Source organism: Stenella coeruleoalba (assembly GCF_951394435.1).
Source record: "Stenella coeruleoalba genome assembly, chromosome: 5".
Classification (NCBI taxonomy): domain Eukaryota; kingdom Metazoa; phylum Chordata; class Mammalia; order Artiodactyla; family Delphinidae; genus Stenella; species Stenella coeruleoalba.
Window position 1 is genome coordinate 70,996,663 of NC_137150.1, and position 27,080 is coordinate 71,023,742.

Sequence of the window (27,080 nt, forward strand, 5' to 3'; positions counted from 1 at the left end):
TAAATCTTAGTAACCTTTTATTTGCCATACTTTCTTAATTATAATACCAAAAGCACAAGCAACCACAGCAAAAAAAGATAAATTTGGACTTCATGAAAATTAAAATTTGGTCAATGAATACTTATTAATGAACAAAAATTTTTAATTTCCCATATATAACAATTTTCAAATATACCAAATACATTATGGTCAGTTAAAGGCAAGCCTTCTTTTAAAAAAAAATTTTTTTTAAATAAAAAATATTTTTTTTAACACCTTTTTTTTTGGCCACACCTCATGGCTTGCGGGATCTTAGTTCCCCCACCAGGGATAGAACCCAGGCCCTTGGCAGTGAAAGCAGAGTCCTAACCACTGGACCACCAGGGAATTCCCAAGGCAAGGCTTCTTAACAGTGAATTCATGAACTTTGGGGACCTGTGAATGTTCTGATACATTTTGCAAAATTGTGTAGGTGAGAATGTGCATTTTTCTGGAGAAAGCATTTATAACTTCCATTAGATTTCCAAAAATATCTATGACACAGAACAAGGTAAGGATCTGAATTAAGGGACTAATGAGGCTCAGAGAAAAAGAGAGACAAAAGTAAAGAAGTGAGAGGCTGAAGCAGCCATAGTGTATTACAAAGGTGATTGTAAAAGGTCAACTGCCCTTGCTGGTCAACTACTCCTGATGGTCCTAAGTGCTCAGGACGTCAGGATCCCTACACCTAAAACCAGAACCAGCTGCTTAGCTGCCAGTTTCCTCACTCGCTGTGGGTCTGGCTATAGAAAAACCCACGCTCCCCTCTGGGGAAGAGACTCACGGCGACTTTCAACAGAGGATTATGCTCTTCAAGGGCTTTTAAAAATCACCCGTGCTAGCCCCTATTCCAAGACGTGATATGCCTTCTGCCATAGTAGGGGTGTGTGTTGGGTATGTGTGTGAGACGGAGAATCACAAATCTCATAATGTACTCAAAAATCCATCTAAAATCCCAGCATGTTTTAGCAGATTAAAATTGTTCAAATAATGTGAAATGTCCAAATTGCAGTGTAGCTACACGAACAAATAAAAAATCCATGTGGCAATTTAATTTTAATATCTCTTCAAAAAATTCCCAGATTACAAATTACTATGCATCTGTATATATGTTTACACAAATAAACATACATCATTCATTCCCCCATCTCAGATTCAGCCTCCTACAGGAACAGGTTTCTGGGGCTCCAAGACGACCCTGTTAATTGGAGTTGGTGCTCTGAGGAGCCCCTCGGTCTTGATATCAGCTGTTGGGTGTGAATCACAAGGGCAGGGTCCACCCTATAGCACCACAGATGCACAGTGCAGATGCTACTTCTGTTGCAGCCCAAGTTCACGTATCCAGGTGCTTATAGACTCTACGACTTTTCTCTTTTTTATTTCTGTTGCCATGTTTTTTCCAGGGCTTCCCAGCCCCCGTCTCAGACCTGCTCACAGTAGCTGCCGTCACCAGGCCACTCCCAGGCTTGTAGCCCATGACAGCCTGGACTCCTTTGGTCAAAGCTCTCAAATTTTCCTAGGAAATAAGAGAAAATACTATTGGCGATGTCAGCAGTCTCCTTTACAGGATATGCACAGGATTGCTTATGGAGAACTCCAAGAAAGTGGACTTCCATCTCTCACTGGTCCTCTTTCTCTCCCCATTCCTTAAATAAGTTTCTCAGTGTTTTGTCTTCACTCCATTCTCTTTGTCTTCAACTTTGTTTAGTCCACGGCTTCAAACAACATCTATAACTAGGCTCAGTACCAGCTATTTTCTGGAAATCTCTATCTTGATACCAAACTTCAACCGGCCGCAACCCAGAGTTAGTTAGAAGCTGACTCTCCATTCTTCATTTCGGCCAGTGGTATAAGAATCTGCCCAGCCCTGAAGATGGCGCACACTCTGTCTTCCTTATCTATCACACACAGCCAGGCACTAAGCTCTGTGGATTCCACTCTCAAGAACTCTGTTCATCTTTCCCCCTCTTCTCCATCCCCACTGCTCTAACCCAGGTGTTCATCAGCTTTCACTGAACTTTCACTTTCACTGCAAGACTCCTCAAATCCAGTGTGCACATTTCTATCAGAGTGCTCTATTCTGTATCTCTCTAGTCCTGTCCTCACAGATCTCTGATGGCCGCCTGTGGCCTGGGGAATCAAGTTCATATTCCCTCAAGTGGCACACAAGGCCACCTACAACATAGGCTCTTTACTGAAAATATCCACAGTCTCACATCTTTTTGCCTTTGTTCATGCTACTCCTTCTATCTGGCCCATGCTACTCCTGGAAATCTGGCCCTCACTGCTTCTTCCAACTGACACATTTTTATTTGTTCCTCAAAGTCCAGCTTAAATATCACTTCTTTTCTGTAGTTTAGCAAGGATGTGGAGAAATTAGCAACCTCATACATCGCTGCTGGGGATGTAAGATGGTGCAGCCACTTTTGGGAAGTTCGGCAGTACCTCAACTGTTAAACTTAGAGTTTCCACGTGACCCAGCAATCCCACTCCTAATGTATATACCCAAGAGAAATGAAATATATGTCCACACAAACACTTGCACATGAATGTTCACAGCAGCATTATTCATAATAGACAAAAAGTGGAAACAACCCAAATGTCCAACAACTGATAAATGCATAAACAAAATGTGGTCTATCCATTCAATGGAATATTATTTGGCAGTAAAAAGGAATACAGTACTGATACATGGGTGAACCTTGCAGCCATTAGGCTAAAGAAGCCAGTCACAAAGGACCACAGAGCATATGATTCCATTTACATGAAATGTCCAGAATAGACAAATCTTTATATAGAGAAAGTAGCTTAGCGGTTGGCAGGGGCTGGGGGGAAGAGGGGAGTGGAGAGTGAATGCTAATGGGTACAGGGTTTCTTTTCGGAGTGAGTGGTGATGGTTACATAACTCTGCAAATATCCTATAACCTACTGAACCGTATATTTTAGAAGTGTGCATTTTATGGTATGTGAATGTTATTTCAATAAAGCTGTTATACAAAATGTACTGGATCAGAAGTTAAAAAAAAACTTTAAAACTTACCTGATGGAAAAAAGTTTTGTCCACTACATTTTCAATCTGATTTGCTTTTTTATTTCTGCGTGGCTGCATTTTTATTTCCCCACCATTCGCTTTTTTCTCTGGGAGTCGCTGGTGTTGATACTGAAAGGTCAGAGGATCTCTTCCAGGAGGAGGATGACAGTACAGGAGTTTACCCTGCAAAGACAACATGCATGGTAACAGCACATCCTCAGGACCATCTGTGTGAGAGTCCACAGAGGAGGCCTCTCCACGGTGCACACTCTGATGGAACTTTCGGCCATTTGACAGCTGAGCTGAGTTTTGGTCACTGCAACTGGAGAGTCCCAACTTACACCCTGATGATGATCCTTAGTGCTCTAGAGGCCTACCTCTTCCCACAGCTCCCACACAAGAACGAAATCTTCCCTGTGCCCCCTTTCACCTTGTTTACCGTACTCTTCAGTACATGTATATGATTATACTTAAGAGAATATTTTCCAAAACAAAAGCCAGGACGTAGTTGGACAGTGTGGCTGTACTGATGGGGACACTGGGCCTGCTGCTGTTGTCCACTGGGTGCCAAGTTTCCTCTTTCCACCATAAACACTCTAAAAACTGTGGTTGTTTTTAACTCATCTCCCCCACCCTCCATAGTTTTACAAATGGTAAATGAATGAATAATTCATCTATACAAATATTCTATTAACTGTTTTCCTACCGAATTAAAAAAAAAGAGAATATGGCTGCCCTCTTTTATTTCTATGCTCCAAGCTCCGCTGATGGTGTATTGAGAAGAGGAGGGAATAAAGTGAAATCCTCACAACCAATTAAGCCCCTGGAATGCTTTTTTGTAGAAAGAAGTAGCTTAATAAATAAAAACTATTGGGGCTAATTAAGTGCCAGGCACTGAGCTTAGTGATGTGCGTGTGTGCGTGCGTGCGTGCTTGTGTGTGTGTGTGTGTGTGTGTGTGTGTGTGTGTGTGTATGTCTCCACATACATACACTGTTCTCATTTATTTCCCATAATAATCTCATGGGATAGGTACTATTAATTCCTATTTTACTGATGAAGAAAACCCAAAACTTAGCATGTCCTCACTTGTAATTGGAGAATAATACCTCACAGACTTACTTTTTTTTTTTTTTTTTTTTTTCAGTACGCGGGCCTCTCACTGTTGTGGCCTCTCCCGTTGCACAGCACAGGCTCTGGGCTCACGGGCCCAGCCGCTCTGCGGCATGTGGGATCTTCCCGGACCGGGGCACGAACCCGTGTCCCCTGCATCGGCAGGCGGACTCTCAACCACTGCGCCACCAGGGAAGCCCCTTACATATTTTTAATGAGATGACAAACGTAAAACATTTAGAACTATTCCTAGCAGGGCTAGCTTTGAATAAATGTTAGCTATGATTATTATTTTTACTGGACAAGTGTTGGAAGACAGGTATATAAACAGCTACACTACAAGGAATACCGTGATATAGCTGCAGTAGAAACACCCAAGGGCTGGAGGAGATGGAAAAACTGGAGACATAAATTTATCACCTTCACTGCAAATAGGTATTCAGAGATCTTCGTCTCTTTCATATTATGTCAGTCACTTCTATGATTTATATGATGCTAGCTCTCCTGGATCAAGAATATAATTCCAGTTATGGCACAATATCAATGAGAAGATATCTCCTTTATAACCCAGCTGGTTGCCATTACCCTAAACATACGCTGTGGAGAAAGAAGACCTACTTATTCCAGAGGAACGAGAAGCAGGGTTCACTTACATTGACATAATCCTTCAGGATGTAGCGTGCAGATCGAGGTTGGTCTGGCTGTCCATGTGCTGTCATGAATCCTCGCATACCTGTGAGGAGAAATGAATTTTGCAAAACCTAAGTTAGAAAACATCACAACAAAGACAACTGAGGTGATGGAAATCTAGCCTTTTCTGTTATTACACTGTGCATTCTTACTTAACCTTAAAAAAAACCAAATCAATTAATAATGTAGAAAATATTTTGGTTAGCATTACAAAAACATCTGATAATCCAGGAGAACAGACTATATTGTTACATCTGATCTTCTGACAACCACCTAGCAACATGCTGTGACACATTCAACCTCTCTCTACTCCAGTCATTTCTATCTCTCTGATTTTAATTATTGATTCAAGGAGGCTACTTGTACAATGCTATGTTGTCAATATTATTAGCAAACCCCAAAGCAACAGAGCAAGTTTTCTTATTTAAAGATGTGTCTACACCTTTTTCAGTTTCCCAAACATGCAACGAAGATCCCTTTAATACTAATTCAATTAGAAGGGAGTAGCAGAGCACAGCAGGTGAGAACACAGCTTTGGCTGACAGGTTCAAAACTCAGTTCCCTCCCATACTAGCTGTATGTTGGCTCCTTCAGTTTAGAAGAAAGTATCAATACTTAACCGTACACAAAAAAACATTTAGGAAAAGGAAAAAAAAATCTAAAGATTAAAAAAAAAAAAGGATTACAGTAAAATAGTTTTTCCCAAGTAAAACACCGAACCCAACAAAACTAAGAAGGAAAAACATTGTTGGGCTTCCCTGGTGGCACAGTGGTTAAGAATCCACCTGCCAATGCAGGGTACATGGGTTTGAGCCCTGGTCCCAGAAGATCCCACATGCCGCAGAGCAACTATGCCTGTGCGCCACAACTACTGAGCCTGCGCTCTAGAGCCCACGAGCCACAACTACTGAGCCCGCGCGCTGCAACTACTGAAGACCATGCACCTAGAGCCCGTGTTCCACAAGAGAAGCCACCGCAACGAGAAGCCTGCGCACTGCAAAGAAGAGTAGCCCCCGCTCGCCTCAACCACAGAAAAGCCTGCGCACAGCAGCAAAGACCCAATGCAGCCAAAAACACGCCCCCAAAAAACAAAAAAAACCCACATTGTTTATTAAAGCCGTTAACTTCTACAGGGCTAAAAAAACCATAAATAGACACTGGGAAAAACATTTGCAGCACAGGCAGCAAAGAACTCCTACAAATCATTACGACAAAAACAAATGATGCATAGAAAAAAGTGATTCTCAGAAGACAAAATGGCTAACAAATATATGGACAGATGTTGAATTTCACTAATATTTTAAGAATGTTCAGTCATCTGTTTTTACAAACTGGTTTTGTCCTCACTCTCTTTGATTTCATCAGAGAGAATCAGATGAAAAATCTTAAAAGACTCACATTTCTTTCAGTTTTATCTGGAAATCAAACCAGATGCAAAGTTTAGTGCAAAGTGTACCCTTCCCCATCTTTCAGGTTAGCACACTGGAGAGGTCTAGATTAGGAAATCTGGGTTCTCACTGAGGCTATGCCACTGACCAGACACCACCTTGGGCAAGTCATTTCGTGCTCTGATTTCAGATTACTTAGGAAAAGGGGGGTGAGAGGGGGGGAATCTTTAAGGCCCTTCTTGTCCTGTGACGTTGTGACTATGGCAGTCTTGCAACAAGTGCTTAGTATTCATCCTCTCTCAAGTCGCTCAACTAAAGTAAATTCAAGGTCTGATTTTAACTATGTAAGTGTGGTTTATATCAAATCACCTTTCTCTGCCAGTAAATACTCAAATAACCTGAACTCCTTCCCGGCTGGGGGCAATTCCTTACAAGGCAAGCCACACATGCATGGAAATTTTTTTAACACCGCTTTTTCTTTAGGTAGATACGCGTCTTTCCAGATTACCTTTAAAGCTTGTGTTTAAGGTAAATAAATCACAATGAATTGGAGAAATGACAGACAAAGATAATTCCCATGCAGAAAAGGAAAAAGCCAACATAGCCTTAGATCAGAAGCCCTGTGTCTACACTTGGGTCCTAGGCCTCCCATAGGAAAGGGCCTGAGAGAGCCTGGGAAGATGTGTCTCCCAGGCACTTGATTTCTATGATGAAGATCTGGGGAAGAGGCAAAGGATACAGAGCAGCTCCTTCTCTAACTCTAAAAAGCACTTAACACTGAAGTAAAATACCACTCAGGCAGTGGCCGGCTCTCCCTCCTTTACTGCTGGACCAAGTCAGCTACCTGGAGGCCACCTAGTGGGCAAGACCAACAGGACAACAAAAATATCAAGCCTGAAAGGTGACATGACAAATGCTAAGGAAAACTTCTGAACTTGTACCTTTGCAGAGTATTCCTCTTAGTAGCTATACTACTATTTTTTGTTCATGTTTTAAAATAAATCACAACTCACATCCATAAGCCGTCAACAGCTCTTCTGACGTTGGAGGTCGCTGGGGATCTTCATCTTCTCTAGGTTTTATGATGTCAATGCCGTACGTAGCTTCTAAAACATGTCTTGGAATATTCTGGCAAATGTAAGATTGTCAAGGAATCCGTTTCTTTGAACTGACCCCTTCCTCCTCCCCATCTAAGAAGATGGTATTTCAGCACCTCTGTGACAAAAAAACTTTTCACCTCTCCAAAGAAGAAGTACGATTATTCGTTAATTTAAAAGACTTTTCTTCCCTCTTTTATTTTGTGTTATTATTATTTTTTTTTTGCGGTACACGGGCCTCTCACTGTTGTGGCCTTTCTTGTTGCGGAGCACAGGCTCCAGACGCGCAGGTTCAGCGGCCATGGCTCACGGGCCCAGCTGCTCCGCGGCATGTGGGATCTTCCCGGACCGGAGCACGAACCCATGTCCCCTGCATCGGCAGGCGGACTCTCAACCACTGCGCCACCAGGGAATCCCCTCTCCCCTCTTTTAAACAAAGCCTTATGCACAATGATCACTTCCAAATGTATCCTTTAAAAATATTATCTCTGAAAACAGACCTTAAAGATGACACATTTTTATGTAAATACACTATAGATTTGTGAGATGACCCTAATTCAGACATAAAGCACCGAGTCTTTGTTTCTAATCCTTACAACTATGTAAGGAGTGATTATTTTTTCCTCCCCTGTCTATTGCCCAGATTTTTCTTAAGCCCTAATATACACATAACAACCAAAATTTTGGCACAGCATAGAGGATATTAGTGATATAGGTGGGAGGTGATCTCTCATCTGGTCAATCGGGAGGATTCCACTGCAAATCATCTCAGCTTTGGTAGAGACAAAGGACGGCATCACCAGGCCTGGGCAGTCACATAAGCAGAGGCCAGGTTCCACATAGAGAGTCTGAAAGACACGTAAGAGGTTTATGCTGGGCATACAGCAAAGGAAGGGAAAGGAGGGCAGCAGCACACGAGTGGCAAAGAACTTCAGAAAACACCCAGAGGGAGGAACTGGCGGAGAAGGAAATACAGAGGCCGATGCTGTAGAAATACCTGAAAATGCTTGGTGTGACCGGGCGTGGCAGACACAGACACCTTCTTGTTGCCCATGATGGTGTTGATTGTTGAACTCTTACCAACGTTTGGGTAGCCCACCTAGAAGGGTGTCAGAAGGAATGTTTACAGTATAAGTTGGCAAGGATCACAGGATGCCGAAAGCCTACCCTATGTAAAAAGCCTATCTAAAGCTAAGAACATTGGACTGGAAGTCTGAAGACAACCCTGAAAGCTCTCATTCTAGTATCTCTTGTAAGTGACGTGACAGGTAGGGATGAACTGGGAGACTGTAGAAGATAATTAATATGAACAGTGGTGTAACCAATATAAGCCTTGAGAAAGTTCATTCTTTGAGTTGGGCTTTGCCTGTCACCCAGTCTGCTCCCAGGATGCCCGTGGGCAACAAGAGGGCATCAATGTTCCCTATGACGCCAGGGCCTGAGCTCTAGAGTACCAGTGTAGCTACCAAAGGATGGGGAATACAGACCCTCACGGAACAATTTTATGATATATTTCATCTTACCAGTCCAACAGTAAGTTGTCCATTCTTCACCTTCTTTCCAGAGTGTAGCTGTTTAAAGATCTCCAGTAATTCCTGCTTTGATACCAGGTGGCTAAAATTGTGTATCTGCCTCTGCTGGGGGGTCTTCCTTCCTTGAGCCTCAGAACGCACAGTACAGCGCTCCTTCCAATCCTGGCCGCAGGCCTGCTCGTCGGGGCCGCTGCCCTCTTCCGAACACGTCTGCCAGTCCTCCTCCTCCTGCCAGCAGTCCTCATACTCACTGTCATCTTCATCACTCCTGGCAACTTCATTAACTGAAAGATGTTCAGTCTCTTTGTGTAGAGTTTCAGCTTCGTCACAACTGGAGTTTTCAAACTCAGCTGTGATGGCTTCTGCACTGTCTCCATTTACTTCTTCCTGATGAAATAACAGAAACCACCAAAGTTCAGAAGTGTGTAACAACTCTACTCTTCACTCTGGTGAACAACATTCAGAGTTGGTTATCTAAGATGAACACAGGACAAGGAAAGTTACGAAGGAGAAAGAGAAAGGTGAACAGAGGGAGAAGACAGCATGAGGATATAACCAAACTATCAACAGTGGTGTCCTCTGGAGTGGTGGACCTTCACTTTACACAGTTTTGTATTATTTGAACTCTTTACAAATAACATGTATTACTTTTCTAGTAGATAACTCTTTTACCTATTAAAAGAAAGCAAGGGTTTAGAAAAACCTGTATCAAGCTGAACTCCTTGGCAATACACTTTTTTTAGCAATGGTCTGTAGAATAAAACAAAGCATTTCTCATGAACGATAAAACATTTAACATTCTCTTCTCTGCACAAAGCAAGAAGGGTATAATTTGTAATCTGAGCTTCACTGTATATTTGCATTTTCAAAGACTGGTTTGCATAGTTAAGGAAACTGCTATTCTTTTATAACTGCCTTTAATAAATCATAGCACCATGGAGCATAGGTCCCTGTGTGTGAAGTATGAGAGCAACAAAACTCAACGCTGCACATGGAAATTATTCACCAACCAACGATTTCCTCTGGAAAGAGAAAGGTAAAAGTCATCTACGATTCACGGGTGTGTTAACCCTTCTGAATTCCTATGGGTAGCAAAGCAGAAATATGGCAGATTTATAGTATTACCAAGCAGTATCAACAAGGGAGAATTGATTCAGATTCAGAAGTGATGGAAACCTATCATTTCCAAACAGTCTAGCATTACAATGAGTAGCCACCGCAGGAGAGGGCATGATGAACTCAGTTAAACAGGCATCCTACATTTTAGGAAAGAGATATTAAAAAAAAATGTCAGGGAAAAAAGGCATGATTTCATTGTCATTCCTGGCAACTCAAAAAGAAATATGGAATTGGAAGCAATTTCTATGATAAATGAGCAATAAATGTAAAGCAGTCACTGTGTGCTCTTCTGCAGACACAAGAATGTCAACTGAGCATGAATGTGCATTAGGAAAACTAAGGCTAGGAGCAGTTTCGGTTCAGGAAAAATGATAAAGGCAACAAAAGGACTTTGCAGTAGTTACATCAAAAATAGAGAGAAAGAAGAGAAAAGTCAGTCTTTTGGGGGAACACAGTGCAATTTAAGAGATGGCCAAGAGAAAACCAAAGTACTCAATTCAAAAAAATGTCCTATTTTTTTTAAAATAAGAAAGGTTAAGCAACCATAGAGAAAGAACCAAACTTCAGATAGGTGAGAAAACAGTGAATATCTATTTTTAGTAAGTTCATGTTTGACGCTCAAATGACAGATGTGATTAGATATATCACAATGGTAGCTGGCTACTTGACTTGGAAAATCATGAATAACAGATTTCAGAAGACCTGGAAGGAATAAATAGGGTTCAACTTTTAAAAAGGAAGAAAGAATATCTTCCATAAATCATGCACTGTTAATCCAGAGTCTGACAGGGAAGCAATTCCTCAAGTTAGGAAATTCCTCCAAACAATTCCTCCCCTGACAGTAATGGGAGGCAACAACGGTTCCCTGAGAACAGATGGTGCAAACAAATCCCACTTCCCTTTGCAATCTACTCCTTGGTTGATAGGTCAGGGAATACCACAGATGCAAAAGATGAAATGAAACACATAAAGTACTCAGAATAGCAGTGCCTGGCTACGAATAAGTTTTCTATGGGTTAGTTTTTATTAACAGTAATAACAGAATAACTATTGTTATAGTCTTTCAAATACATCTGTATGCATCACACTAAAATGCTTGGTACTGAGCGCTTATTAAGTCCACAAAAGTTCACAGAGCTCTATCCTTGGCTCCGGTCTACTCAACAGCGTTATCAATGACCAGAAAGAATATATAGAAGGGCCAATACAAAAGCTGCAGATGACTCAAAGCTGGAAGAAGAGAAAAGCAAATGACACATGCAAAATGAATTCTACCTTGTTCCCAAATCACTAATATTTAAGAGGAACAGCATGATCCTAAGCTGAGCTAAAACCAAAATGAAAACCTTTTCCCACGTGTAAAGACAGGATGAGATCTGCTTAGTAAGTCTTGTCTTTTAAACATGTGAGGGATGTGGCTGTTCACAGGTTCAATGAGCCAAGAGCATAAGCTCCTTTGAAATGGGGTGAATTAACAAAAACTCTGAATTACTGGGAGTATCCTGATCACAAGAAACAAGAGTACATGTCCTGGGCAAACCACACCTGGAATACTGTACTCAACCAGCTGCCACCCACTTTAGGCGTCTGACACAGGCAGACAGGCGCTCAGGGTGAGGAGTGCTCTGGAGGTCATGTCAATATAAGGAGCAGGAAAGCAGACAACGTCTCTTCTGCAGAAGAGGGAACACGGGGAGAGAGGAAGAGGCCTCAGATCAAAGGTAGGGAAGCTGATTTAGCTTCACTGGACTAAACAACTTTCTAACCTTGGAGATAAAAAGGAATGAGACACCTGGTGTCTGCCATTTAAAGGAGTCACAGAGACAGCATGTGACTGGCAGGGAGGTGAAGGGAAGAACTCCTTCACAGAGCTAGAGCTCACTAACTTGTGAGCTCACCAAGGGAGGGTGTTGTATTCATAACACCCTAACCAGTCAGCAAGTAGTTGATAAATAGAGGCGAGAGGAAAGGAGGTGGATAGGAAAATATTTGACTTTAAGTCTCTTCCAGCTCTAAGATTCTATTACTAATTTCTTTTCATAGTTGGTTACCATTAATTTTTACTAGAAAATAACTCCTAAACTGTTTCTGTAAAAAGTGGATTAAAAGATACAGAAAATAACATGGTATATCTTAATTTAGGACAACTTCATTTCTTTGTTTTCAAAACAAAGTCAAAAGAGAGTCTAATCAAGTCCAGAGAAGTTACTACATTCAGTTGTATCTGATTTTTGTTCCGACTTCTCTTAAAAGCAATTACATACAAGGGCAGTATGAAACTTCCTATACAATTTTCTGCCTAAAATTTTTAAAAATTAAAAATTATAGCTACTATCAGTGTGCATCATAGACCCCTGGGATAGCAGACTATTTAAAAACCAGAGAAAGCAACCTTGTGGCTTACTTTTCTACAGATCACCCGACTATCTCAGCACTTAGGGAAAAAAGAAACAAATAAAACCCCACACATCAACAATAAACAAACAAACAAACAAACAAAAACAGAGCACACTTAACAGAAGCCAAAATCCTCCTCCTTGAAACCCAACCTGAAAAAGTCCCCCAGGTTACCTTAGAGTCATCAATCAGTTGAATGGCTTCAGACAAAGCCGACCAGAAAATGACCTTCACATTTTCCTTTTCGAAGAACTCGGCCCAGGCACTCCGCTGCTCGGCAGTCATCAAGTCAGCCTTATTTATTAGAATAACATTCTCCTTGTTGTCATCAACTGTTTTCACATAACATTCCTATGCAAGATAAAGATATTTAGATATTTCTCCAAAAGGGGGGAAATTAGGCTAATTATACTGAAGATCCCCAGCTATGACTAAAAGTTTTTACCGCCCCCAGTTTTAAATCATTCCTAATTTAAAGATTTTTAATCGTGATACATTCTATGGATCCTTTCAGCAAGCTCTGAAAAGAAGTTAGGTCATCTATACTTAGAAAAAATACTCTTCACGTGAGAAACTGGAAAGGGTAAAAAGAAATGCTTTCCTGCCCAGTTTAAGTAAAACAGGTTCTTATTTCTTTAAATTATATAGTTCCTCTCTTTAATAATCTTGAATTCTTTCTTTTAAGCAAAGTTAAAGAACTGTATAACTAGATTTGTCGGCCAGCAGGGACTATCTTCAAGCCAAGTGACGACAGCTAATAATAATCTTACCTATTAATATAAAAAAATATTTTTGAAGGCTAAAAGGAAAACAAGACCCAGTGATTAAATTAATTCCCAAGCATAGCTCTCCATTAGGAAACAGACCAGAAGTATGAAAGCTGAATTAATAAGAGTTTCCCCATTAAGATTGTTATTCACCAGTAGCTTTTAAAATAATCAGTACTATTCCTACTCTGGTCCTCAAACAAAAATAGGAATACTTCATGTGTGTTCAGCGTCTTATTAATTGAAAGCCTGTATCACATTATTTCTTGTGATCCTCACACCTTAATGATTACCCCCTGTGGTGTTTTACAAACTTAGTTCATTTGTAAAATACCACAGGAGGTAATAAGTACGGTGTGAGAAGAGAAAGCTTAGTGGGATGGGTAAGTGAAGGGACTAGGCATATGCTAAAGTAAGCAAAATGCTATTTCAACTAGAGTCTCTTAAAAAATGAGAAACACTGGCAAATGCCTATTAACAAAGTAGCTTCGAAACTAAAAGTAGGAAGTTCAAGTGTTTGTGCCTTCCTGCAGATGGAAACAACTGTTTGAAGAAAACACCTATCTAAACAGTCCCAAAATGCAAACTCCTGACCTTGGGAGGAGCAGGAGGCCAGATTAAACAAAGCTAGAGGAGGGTGCAAAGGCCTGCCTAGGCTCACTGCTATCGGTGATGCTGTCCTGCCACTGCTGCCCAAGGACTTAAAGTTCGAATCATGTCACATTTTACTTACCAAATCCTCACACCTAAATAGGAGTGGATTTCGAGCATCTACTATCTGGACCACGATATCACTGAAAAACAAATGTGAGATACACCAATCACTGTGAAGTGAAAGGAAATAGTAGCAAACACTTTCGACATATTAAGCACTGGTATATTTAACTTTTTAAGGTGCAATTATCCCCAGTTTATATACGAAGAGACTGAAGTTTAGAACAGCTAAGTGGCTTGTTCAAGGTCACCAGCTACTAAGTGAGGGAGCTGGAATGAGAACGCAAGCACTCTGGACCAGAGCTTGTAGTCTCTGATGATGTTTCATTGTTAAAACTTTTACCTGTATCTTCTAGTAAACTCTCCTGGAGAGATCAAAGAGTATTCCGAAGACTTCAATCCAAGGTGAGGTCTACTGTATACTCAGTGCCTAGTTTACACTTGTGTTAAGTAAGGCCTCAAAACCCCCCTAATATATCACCTGCTCACAGCTGCCACCGTCAAAGGCTATATCTTATTTAAACCTAGGGCTGACATGTGTACATGTAGCAAATCATCACCCACCAGTTCCACGAATGTGTTTAAATGGCAAAAATACAAAACAGCAAAATATCAACTTAAGTCTCCATAATGAGGCAGGAATGATGAGTCCAACGCCTTCCATCACATGAAAGATGATGTAGCAATATGAAAACTTTCCGCGGCTGACAGCAAGCCCCTCGAATCCCTCACAAATGTAGTGGGGACGACAGCAGCTGAGCACTGTAAGAATAAATACTGGACTTCTCCGGCAGAATCCTCCCTCCCTTCAGACCCTGTGGCGAGGAAAGCTGCTTTAAGGGCCAGCTGTGACTGCCACTGGAGGGAAACAAATCCGTATCTGGTCAGCTTTTCCTCAGGTAACTCCTATGCAACTGAAGGAAATGTATTAAATCAAGGTTACCATTTAGGGCAGAGCTTTTGACAAAGTGCATTTTCCTTCAGAAGAGTTAAATTTCCAGCATGATCTTTTGAGTCAAAGAAACTCACAGACCTGCTAATTTATGACAAATTGCTTTTAAGTTCTCTAGTTAAGTGGGTCCTAGTATTTCCTTCTTTAAGGTAATATCTACCACTTTCCAACTGTGAGGATTTAACAGTAAATGCAAAAATGACTGCAAAAAATGGACAAAGCCTAATGAACTAAAATTACAAGGTCCACACACATTATGTCTACCTACCAAACAGGTAGAAAGAATAACCAGCTTAGACACACCAGTAAGAAAAGAAGAAAAGTTTAAGGCAGCTTGTTTCGTGTGCTTAATTAGGATGCCTAGAAAAGTGCCAGCTATGTACTTGGAAGGCTGATGCAACACAATGGAAGCGCCTTGTCTTCCTGGAATACGGCGTTCTGCCCTCCATGCCTCGGCAGTTTCCGCCATTTCAATGACATATTATACATCAAATCTTTTCTGATAACTACTCTTGAAATTAAAGAGGCAGATGGCGTAGCTAGCCTGTTACCAAACAGGAGACATCTGCTGTACAGAACATATCAATAAATATTTCCTATTAAAAGACACAGCAGTAGTCACTTTATTGATGTTTCTATGTGACTCAGATCCACTTCTGTGCAATATAAACTATATTCCCTGAGTCAGGAACATGTTCTCTCTTGTAAAAACACAGAGAAATATCACAGAAAAGTAAAAGAGCAAGTAATGCTGTAATGCAATAGAAGCTAGAAGTTTCAATAGTACAGGCTCACTCTGGGGAAACAAATTGCTTATTTAGGGGCATGAAAAGCAAGGGAAGGGCCTTGCTGTTGCTGAACCTGGAAGAACACATATGGCTACCTCTGTTCCCTCTCAAAGCCTTCAAAACATGAAAGCAACGACTGGAACTCAGAACAAAGAGAAAGAAAGAACAGCAACTAAGAAATGTCAGCCCAATGAGAAGTGAGCCTGTTCATGCCCCAGAGCTCCGAGAAAGCTCAGGATTAGAAGCATCACGTCTAGCTCTCATGGCAAGAGTGAGGTGTAGGACTGAAATCATTCTCAGCAGGGAGCAATTAGGTCCACGCCCCTGTTCCATTCAGCCAGGCAGCCACACGTCACCCCACAGCCCCTGTGGAGAAAATGAACCTGAGAGGCTCCTGAACTGGGACCTCAAGCACAGGAGAAGGTGGGAAAGAGGTGCTATACTGAAGAAAGGAGGATTAAACATAAGTCTACACCCCAAACGATGGAAATGCCCAGCTCCCTTGTATTACACCACCACCTTTAGCCCTGCTCCTGGCAGGAGATAGTCCTCCCCTTTAAGAAACTGACCGATCCTAGGGAAAACACCCATAGATACTGTAAAATAAAATCGATCTCTGCTCAGCTACTGTACAGTGAAGTTCACCAGTGGGCAAACTCCACCCAAACAAAATCCTGTCAATCAGCTTTGTAATGCTTTGTTCTTAAATATGAACAGACAACAAACATCATTTGACACTGGAGGAAGGCCTCTTACATAAAAGTCAGAAACCAGAATAAGTAGGAAAAAAAAGAAGAATGCAGAGGGAAGACAGACAATAAAGGAAGTAGGAGAAAATCTAGAATTAAATAGTAAACTATAAGCGTGCAAATGGGGGCATTCCCTCAAGGGTGAGGTTTCAATATTTCACATTGTTACCATTTATCTTTGGAAATAAGAAAACAGACATTTTCAGCAGTATACATCCCAAATGCTAATGAGGCCCTGATGGAGAAATTAGCTCACTCTGTTCCCTGGGAGAACCATACTGGGTCTTCCCAAGCCTCATTCAAGCCCGCGATCAGGAGCAAGCTTCCCCTTTCTTCAGGCTTAGAGATTTGCCTAGCTACTCTGGCCTCCTCACATCCCAGGCCAACAGCCCTCTCTGCCCCTGAGGGAGCAAGATGCGGGTGGGGGGGTGGAGGGGAGTATATAAGTGACTTAAAAAAAAGAGAGAGAGAGATAATTCACATATCATAAGTTCCATCTTTTAAAAAATGTACAGCTCAGTGGTTTTTCGTATATTCACAAGTGGTGCAACCATCACCACTATCTAATTCCAGATCATTTTCATCACTCTAAAAAGAAATGTAAATAACTTCTACAAATTTAATCCAAGTCCTTTTTCTTAGTAACGGTGCTAAATGTGCTAATATTCTTTCCCGAGAATCCCAGTTGAAGCACCTTGTTTCCTAATGTTCTTATTGGGTATATTCTATGGACTAAACAAACAAACAAACAAACTCACATCCTAAGCGCTCCTTGTTAAAAGCATCATTTCAAATATAAGGTTCATTTATGATCTCCAAAATTTACAAGCTGCTCATGCAGCTCAATATCAAAAAAACAAACAACCCAATCCAAAAATGGGCAGAAGACCTAAAAAGACATTTCTCCAAAGAAGATATACAGATTGCCAACAAACACATGAAAGAATGCTCAACATCATTAATCATTAGAGAAATGCAAATCAAAACTACAATGAGATATCACCTCACACCGGTCAGAATGGCCATCATCAAAACATCTACAAACAATAAATGCTGGAGAGGGTGTGGAGAAAAGGAAACCCTCTTGCACTGTTGGTGAGAATGTAAATTGATACAGATACTATGGAGAACAGTATGGAGGTTCCTTAAAAAACTAAAAATAGAACTACCATATGACCCAGCAATCCCACTACTGGGCATATACACTGAGAAAACCATAATACAAAAAGAGTCATGTACCACAATGTTCATTGCAGCTCTACTTACAATAGCCAGGACATGGAAGCCACGTAAGTGTCCATCAACAGATGAATGGATAAAGAAGATGTGGCACATATATACAATGGAATATTACTCAGCCATAAAAAGAAACGAAATTGAGTTATTTGTAGTGAGGTGGATGGACCTAGAGTCTGTCATACAGAGTGAATTCAGAAAGAGAAAAACAAATACCGTATGCTAATACATATACATGGATCTAAAAAAAAAAAAAAAAAAATGGTCATGAAGAACCTAGGGGCAGGATGGGAATAAAGACACAGACCTACTAGAGAATGGACTTGAGGACACAGGGAGGGGGAAGGGTAAGCTGGGACAAAGTGAGAGAGCGGCATGGACATATATACACTACCAAATGTAAAATAGATAGCTAGTGGGAAGCAGCCACATAGCACAGGGAGATCAGCTGGGTGCCTTGTGACCACCTAGAGGGGTGGGATAGGGAGGGTGGGAGGGAGAAGCAAGAAGGAGGAGATATGGGGATATGTGTATATGTATAACTGATTCACTTTGTTATAAGGCAGAAACTAACACACCATTGTAAAGCAATTATACTCCAATAAAGATGTTAAAAAAAAAGGTTTATTTATGGAATCCTTATAAATAATTCATCCACTCTTTGACAAAAATAAAAACCTTTTAGCTATCAGGATATGGAAAAGACTTAAAAAATCTCCCAGTCTCAACTTATCAAAGGCATTCTCTTCTTTTCAAAGTCCAATTAAAACAAATCACTCCTTAATTTCCCCCAATACTACTAACTGCTCCTTCCTCTGCTCTGACTCAGCACACTACCCTCTCTCTAATACAATAGGAATCACACTCCAGTTTGTATTTTACTAATACCTTAGTGCAACGATCGCGTTTCATCCATCTGTGTGCCCCTGGTGCTTGGCCCTTTGCTTGGCCTCCCCCATAACATATTTGCTCTTTGCAAGCAGACACCCCTTTCCCAGCCATATTTTCCGTATTACCGGTAGGAACTCATATACATTTGCTGAAATAACTACAGGTGCTTCAGAACTCATCTTACAGAAAATAGTCAACACTCTTGCAAGTTTATCAATGTGTTTATCTAATAACAAAAACCCCTTATATTTAAAAAGAAATATAGTATCCTACTCTCAGTTTTTATAATAATTCTCAGTAGCCCTGTGCCTAATTTGATCCTGTCCCCTCAGCCCCTCCCTGGGCTACAAACGTATATAACTTCCCAATCTAATATACCACCACCACCACATACTCCTTACACAAATAGAAAACGGTAACCTACCTTCTTTCAATCACCCTCCAGAGCTGGCGCCAAAAATCCAAATTTCTTTCAAATGGAGTCAATATCAGGTTTTGTTCCTCTTCCAACCTGATATTAGAATGAGAAGTTTATACCTCTGCCAGATTACAATAGTAGGGTTCAAGTAGGATAAACACCCAAATTCACTGCATTAAAAAAATAAGTACACAACTATTAGCTGTCAAATGATTTTTATATACTTTCTGCTGAGTCAATATGCAAATCAAATGCAAATTTTATACTTAAGCTTTTTAAGGCCTGAAAGTTTATTTAACACACAAAGTGACATTTCCCCCAGACATCTCTTCTTGGAAGAATGCTCCAGAGAGCAGTGATCAACTCCAGGGTTACTAATGGCTAGAGATGGGTATGAAAAGGAGAAAAGGCCAGGAATGGAGCAATCAACTCACCATCTTTGTGCAAGGACACACGTGCACAAAGCAATGCGGTTTGCACACACACCAATTTGCACTTATAAGATGAAATCTACCATTTCCCTTTTAAAAGAACAAAGCCTTCAAAATGCAAATAGCAGTGCAAGCACACTAAAATGCCTAACTCAGAATTTCAAGGCAAATCTTCCTGTAGACTTACACTCACCGGACAAGTTGACGTCTCCATTCTAGAAAGTTATCTTTCTCTGCCTGTTTGAGTTCTTCTGCACTAGTGTTTTGGTCCCACTTTGGTCTGCAACAATCATAAAGGAAAAAAAAATTCCACATGAGTTACCAAAATAATATAGGAGACTGGGATTTAATAATAGCAGCTGAGAAAAGAAAGCAGAAAAACGTGAACACCAAATAAAAAATTTTATATTTAGTTGCCTTGTTATGCCTTTTAATGTCCTATATCTTTATTCAACTCACCTCCTTGGGATACACAAGAACTGTTTGTTTTCTTCATGGAGTTTCTTAATTCTCTGGTTCTCCTCAAAAGACAGTAGTCCAGTTCTAGCCTCAGGAGGCACAAATTTAATATTAAGCTTCTCTGTAGGAAAACAAAAGTACTGTTATTTAAGAGGAAGTATAGAGAGTGAATGTTGGTCATTACTTAGAAAACTAAAAATAGGAGAACCTAAAACAGAATTTAAGCTTTCTCGATTTAGATAGATTCCCCTAGCCTTGAATTAATTATAATTTCTAAAGGAAGTTTTCTAGCCACCCCACAAAAAAGAATACAAGAACAGATCTTTACTAAAACTTTCAAAAGGTCAACCACTTTTTCAAGTACTGATTTTATAAAACTCCACATGCTAAATGCATTTCATGGAAACAGAAGCAATAAGAGTGGGAAGGGATTGTAAACATTCATTACAACCAATCTCCTCATTTTACAAGTGGAGAATAATTGTAAGCCAATGGGAGTGAGGGGGGAAGCAAAGCTTCAGCAAGGAGACTCACTCCAGTTAGAACTGGTAAATTACTACACAGCTATAATTTATATGAAATATTTATGAACATCCACAATTAAGCTATATAAGAATTCAAAGGAATAAAAAAACACCCAGTCTGTGTATGAACCAGAGACCTCTGCTCTAGGGCTCTATCCCCCTCAAGTTGCTCCAGGCCCCTCTACTGTACCACACATGGCCACCTGGTCTCCTGGGCAGGTGACTCCACTGAGATAAGCACCTGAGAAGCCAGCTAAGCTTCTTACCAAAATGCCAAGGGGAGGTCCTATCCAAGGATAACAGGACATCTTCAGCAATGTTCCTCTTAACCTTTAAGCAAAGACCGCAATCTGCTACCCTCATTGGACCACCAATACTGCACGGTCCAGTCACCTAGAGCAGCAGTCCCCAGCCTTCCTGGCACCAGGGACCAGTTTCATGGAAGACAATTCTTCCACGGACTGGCGGGGGGTGGGGGTGGGATGCTTCAGGCGGTAATGCGAGCCATGGGGAGCGGCAGATGAAGCTTAGCTCGCTGGCCCACCGTTCACCTCCTGCTGTGCAGCCCGGTTCCTAACAGGCCGTGGACTGGTACCTAGGTTGGGGACCCCTGACCTAGAGTACAGCCAATTCAGTCACCATTCTCATTCATGTCATCCTCAACCAACAGTCAGAATACACATCCCTTTAGCCCCATACTGGATAATTCTTTCACATTAATTCCTCCTTCCAATGGTGATCTCCCACCCGGTGTTCCCACTTTGCTTGGGCCAACCTCTGTAAACGTCTCCAGCCCCTTGATTCTTTCCTCTTCTCCCAGTGTACCACCCAGCTTGTAGCTTCACTTCTTTCCCTATTTGGCTAAAACCATATGGTCCATCCACTCCACCACTCTCCGACCAAACATCAGATTCCTTAGCCCACTGCACCGAGCCAACTATCCATTCTCGTTCTCATTTCAGTAACGATGCTGAGTTCTGCTGGAGGTAATCACACAGTAATGCAGCCACCCGTCTCTGAACTGTTTTTACTACCAAAACTTCTGACCGAATGTGTGGGTTTTCCCACACCAACAACCAGTTCTCCAACTCTCCAGACACCAACTGGGTGTCCTACAATTCAATTCTATTCTGACACTAATTATCAAGTGACTTCCCCACTTCAGATGCCAAATCTCTGAATGTATTTTTATGGAGGCCCCATAGATTAAATCAGTGGCCACTGGTGATTAACTCAATCTCCAGGACGACTCCGCTCCCCAGTGGTTGAGGGAGGAGTTTCTGAAAGTCCCAACCCTCAAATCCCAGGGTTGGTTTCTGTGGCAATCAGCCCCCACAAAGAAGTTACCTAGGGGCCCACCGGTCACCTCATTAGCATAAACTCTAGTAAGGTTGCAAGGGGCTTATTATGAACAACAAAAGACACTCCTCTCACCCCTACCACTCAAGAAATTACAAGGTTTTAGAAGCTCTTGTATCAAGGAACCAGAGATGAAGACCAAATACAAATGTATTTCTTATTATATCACAATATCACATCTTCCTCTTACTTGCTGAACATAAGAAGTGAGTACGGCCTGTGCCATCTTTTAAAGGTAAAGGGTTCCCAGTGAACACTTAGCATTTCTCATTGTTTTGCTCTCCTTTGCAAGGTCAGGGATCCATGTGAGAACCGGCTTAAAAATCATGGACCTAATTTGATTCAAAACGCACTATGTACACACACACAGACATACAATTTTGCCTGCAATCTGAGGGGCTCACAGCTGAAACTTGTAGCCTCCAGGTTAAATCCCTGTCCCTGTGTGTCCAGGAGACAAGTGCTGTCTGAAGGCCATAGAGAGTTGAGACAAAATTCTATCACTTCTACATTATTAAGGAAAAGGAAAAAAGGCATGAAATTAATTTCAATGAGGAATTCTTACCGATTTTTGAAAGGCTTATGGAAACTTCATTATGTAGGTATGACTGCTCAAGTCATTGGTCATTAGTGATTAATCTCCAGCTCCTCTCCTCTCCCCAGTGGGGCTAAAAATTCCAACCTTCTAATTATCCTTACATTGCTCACAAGACCATCCCCCATCCTGAAGCTATTTAGGGGTCCTCATTAAAATGCAAAAAGACACTCCTCACTCTTCACTTACTCCACCCCCTCCATAAAGTCTGGTTTATTCTAGCTCACTAAAAATCTTGTTCCTATTCTTTTCTCCATTCTTCTACTACTACTATTTCAGTTCTAGCCTGATTCTTTTGCTGTACTAAAGCAATAGTTTCCTAACTACTCTTTCTTCCTCAAAATCCATCAGTGATCTTTCAAAAAATGTTTCCTACTTGCTTACATCCCTCTAAAGACTCCTTTCAAGCCCTTATTCTCTCCTGGCCCTGGCCCTCCTCCCTAGTGTTTGTGCATCACATCCTGTCCCCATGTACTTTAAGCACCAACAGGGCGAAGCTCCTAACCATTTTCTTTTTTCTTTTTGCACATTATTTTATTTTATTTGCACACTATTATTTTTGTTTTGTTTTATTTTTTGGGGGGGGATTTTGTTTTTAATCAAACAGAAAGTCACAAAAATTATAATCATCCTCATCAGTTCACTCAGTCCGTTTTCTGAACAAAGTAGACTGCTGCTCAGATCTCAGCTTGAAGTGCTCTGCCTGCCTGTGTATAATGTCCTGTGTCATCTCACCTGTCCTGCTAACATCTACTCATCTTTTAAGACTCAGCCCCAGGGTAAAGCTTGCCCTGACTGGCCCTAGTTTTCCTTCAGATAGAAATGAACACCAACTCCATCTTTTATGACCCTATTCTCTGCTACAGAATTCTTTTATAGCACCTTAGACAAAATTCTGCAGAAACAAAATTTGTCTTAGTCAACACCATACTTTCAGGAGCCAGTACAATACCTGAGAGTAGCTGGGGCTCAATAAAAGCATTTTGAACAAATGAATGAATTTGCTAAACAACATAATAACACTTATCATAAAAGAAGAGCAATAGAAATGGTAGTTTATAATGCTGTCTCTGTGCCAGCTAGTTTTCTAAGTGCTTAGAAAAAACAAAAACAAAAAAAGGGAAAGCAGTGACTAAAACAAATTACATGCATGGAAAAATTCACTATAATGTGTTAACAAGTGCTTCAAAATACAATTCAAATTGCCTACGTTACAGCAGCAGGCCCAGGATTTTGCTTCTAACAACAGTATCAGAAAACATTTTCTGGAAAATGCTGGTATTGTCCACTGTAATGTTGACTGGTCTCTTTCCTTATGAGAGACTGAGGTTCTTGAATTTGATATGATGATGGATAACCTGAAGTGTTTTTTAGAGCTGAATTTGAAACCTGTGGCACATTCTGTACCTCCCAGTTGAGTTCATCTCGACCTTCCCACACTGCTTCTGGGATATCTGCCTTTGGATTAAAGACAGCTCCTTTATGAGTTTGGTAGGATTGGCAAAACATTTCCGAGCAGACTTATTTGTATACAGTCAGCAAAGACACAAATGTGCTGTAGGCACTCAGCAACAACTTACCAGCTACAAACTCTGTTCCTGCAAGTTCTGCAGTGGCAAGGAAGTCATCCAGGGAGCTCTGTTCAGTCACGGACTGAAGATTAAGACGACCCCAATCATAGCCATCATTGAGTTCACTTGTGTGCAACTATGAATAAAACACAAGGTGGTAATAACAGCTGCTCTCTTCTGTTCTTAACATCCAAACTAACTCCCAAGTAACTATTCTATGGTCTTGAGAGTGGTATCGGCCCCTTTAGAGTCAATATTAATAACAGTTAACATTTAAATGAGCACTTTCTTACCTCACTTTCTCATCCATCTTACAGATGGATAGTTACTCTCCATTATTTTCTCATTTTATTTTCAAAATCTTTTAAGATAAATTTTATTGTATCTCTATTTTACTGATGAGGAAACAGGATTCAATTAGATAAAACAACTTGCCTATAGTGGCAAGCTAATATGTGGTAGAGGTAAGAACCTGAACCCATATACCATATACTCTGGTCCTGGCAGCCACTGTTAGTCAAATTTTTTTTGACGGAGACCCACAGTAAGAAATACACTTCACATAGTGACCCAAATGCTGTGAGAAACTTAGTGATACAACTGTGTACCATTCAGTATAGTAAAATGGAAACAAAAGAATCCTGAAACAAAGTTACTTTATTACATGCCACACAGACTGGTATTTTCTTGAATTCTATTCTGTAGGGTGAAAAACCTGGCTAGTTGAGGGTTACTCAACTGATTTCCAGACACAACCCACAGTTTGATAAGATAAACACCATCCTAAGCTCTACACTCTGTACAGGTGCAAGTAAATGAAAAAATTAAAGGTTAAAAGGCTAGGTGGTTTGCCCAAGTCCACAGAATCAGCAAAAATCAGCATAAGGATTAGAATCCAGTTCTTTAGAATTCATAATCGAATCTTCCCACTACTTCCTAATGGGTACATTAAAAACAGGTTGCTTCAAAATCAATTAAAATTACTGGTAATCTAATGTCCAGAGTAACTCTGACCTGATGAATATTGATGAGCTCTGTATGCTGTTTACTCTGCAGATTACACAGATGGAAGTTAGATGGTGTGAAGTGCACATGGATAATTAGAGACACCTTTGACTTTGCACAGATTCTTACAGAGAACTTCGTGAGTTCTCATTACATGAGGGAATGAATGTCAAAATGACAAACACAAGTCAAACTACTTCAACCGCTTTTCAAGGATCCTAAAAATTATGATCGTTCCCAGGCCCAGGGAACTATTAGGCCCGCCAAACTTTGGAGATGAGTTGTTCATCTTTGAGTAAAACCACTAGGGAATAAAAAGGGTGAAGCAGGAATCTGAGTTATTTTGTACTTCTGGAACCAACCAGCGGCTCTTGGAGGGTCAATTCTCTGAACAAATGAATACGAAAAGTCGTTTTTATGTCTTTCCTGTGCAGAAACTTCCAAACGCTTCCATGGCTTACAGGGCAAAGACCAAACTTTTATCCTGGCATTCAAGATCTCACTGCAACCTCATCACCACATTAGCCTCCACCTCTGGGCCCTGTGCCTTGCTAGAAGGAGGGCCTGTTTATCTGCCTGGTAGGCTCTAAGGGACTTGAACATTTGCGCATTGTGGTATCCGCGGGGAGTTGGGGGGTCCCAAACCGATCCCCGCGGTTAACGGGGGACGACTGTACTCATCCTTAGAAACCCTATTTTGGCATCATTTCCTCTGGAAAATTTCCCTGTGACCTCTTACCCCAAGCTTCGCAGCTTTCAGACTCTCATAACTAGACATACTGGGAAAGATGACAAGGTCTTACCCAGGAGTCGGTGTGACGATGGCTACGGCTCCGCTGAACTTGCTGGCGGATAAGAGCCCGACCGAGGGTCCCAGCCTCCGGCGCTCTCCTCCGACCCATATCTGCCCCGTCTGCACACGAATCTTCCTTGCCGTACCCGCTCCTGTTTTTTGGATAGTTAGGCGATAGATCTCCGGAAGTGACGTATGAGCTAGCCCAAGTAGTTAAGGCCCGAAGTTGAAGGGAAACACAATAATTGTTTCAAATCACCACTTATATATCTCATATTCGCCACTATGATGGGAAATAAATGTAAAGTGGTCTGAGGACTTAATTTTCAATATATTTCCTATGAATATCTCAAATTTTGATAGGTTGATTAAATTAAAAGAATGGTACCTTCCAAACTTGTGCGTCGGTCTTTAGCGTCCGGTGTAGAACTAGGAGACGTGGAAAACGTGGCCGTTCATATTAGGGATACGAGCCCCGCCTCCCGGCTACTTTCGTCAGAAGGAGGCGGAGACCCGGGTGAAGGGTGTTCCTGCAGCGCTAGGTGGCGTTGCTTCCTGGCGCTAGTTTTCGGCCGGTGTTCTAAGGTGTGGCCTCGCTGCTGTCACTCCCGGCAACTAAACAGCTTTTTGTGTACTTGTTCTTCCGGAGCTGTGAATTGGTGAGAAGAGTCCCAGCCTTGATGGTAGTTGGGAATGGAAAGAGCTTGGCAAGGTTGCAAGGAAAGCCAAATGGATCTGACTTAAATGCTTTTGTTTTCAAATAATTTTTAAAAAAACGTTTAAAAGTTCCACCTAGAATTGTATTTAAATTTTCCTATAAATTAAAATGAAGTGAAAAACAGTGACCCCGCTCCACTCTTTTCGGCCTGGATTTTGTTTCTCACTTTATCGTTAGAAAAGTCGGGTCAGAGTTGTGTGGGTGTTGGGCGTTTAAGCTCCATTCTCCTTAATCAGGAGAAACACCTCAATGTTGTGATGCTCCGGAGAGGAAGCAGCTTGCCCAAGTCAGAGATGAACTATATTCGGAGTCAGGCATCAAACCCAGGTCTCCTCACTATTTTATTCGTTTCTGGAGCAAGGGGAGAATGACGGTCGTTAGTGTGTATTTCAGAATCCAGTTCTCAAACTTTGATGTGCATGTGAACCCCCTGGGAATCTTGTTAACGTGCAGATTCTGATTGATAAGGTCTGGGGGGGCCAGCACTCTGTACTTCCAGGAGATGCTGATGATGCTGGTCTGGGGCACAGGCCACTCTGAGTAGCAAGAGAAGTCCACTCCCTGCTAGTGAAGATACTGAAGTGGACTGGCTAAAAGTCAGTCACAGCAAGTTTGGGTCAGGAAAAGCTGGGACCCTGACCGTTGTGTGCTACACCTCACTGCTGACTCTTACTGAATTGGAGTGAACTTTGGGAAATACCCAAAGGGCTGCTGACAAGCCATGTAG

The 27,080-nt window shown here is 41.3% G+C and overlaps 1 protein-coding gene across 1 annotated transcript; it reads right to left on the reverse strand.

Annotated features, from left to right (window-relative positions):
• On the reverse strand, positions 1-26,120 carry LSG1 (large 60S subunit nuclear export GTPase 1). Its single transcript, XM_079921732.1, has 15 exons — positions 26,024-26,120; positions 25,646-25,787; positions 23,847-23,973; positions 19,789-19,909; positions 19,523-19,609; positions 18,905-18,991; positions 13,884-13,944; positions 12,558-12,734; positions 8,859-9,254; positions 8,333-8,434; positions 8,038-8,183; positions 7,252-7,373; positions 4,814-4,893; positions 3,059-3,232; positions 1-1,534 (listed from the first exon to the last, which is right to left on the reverse strand). The coding sequence occupies exons 2-15, from the start codon at positions 25,742-25,744 to the stop codon at positions 1,352-1,354; spliced, it is 1,962 nt and encodes a 653-aa protein (XP_079777858.1). The 5' UTR covers positions 25,745-25,787; positions 26,024-26,120; the 3' UTR covers positions 1-1,351.
• Between the last annotated feature and the right edge of the window lie 960 nt (positions 26,121-27,080).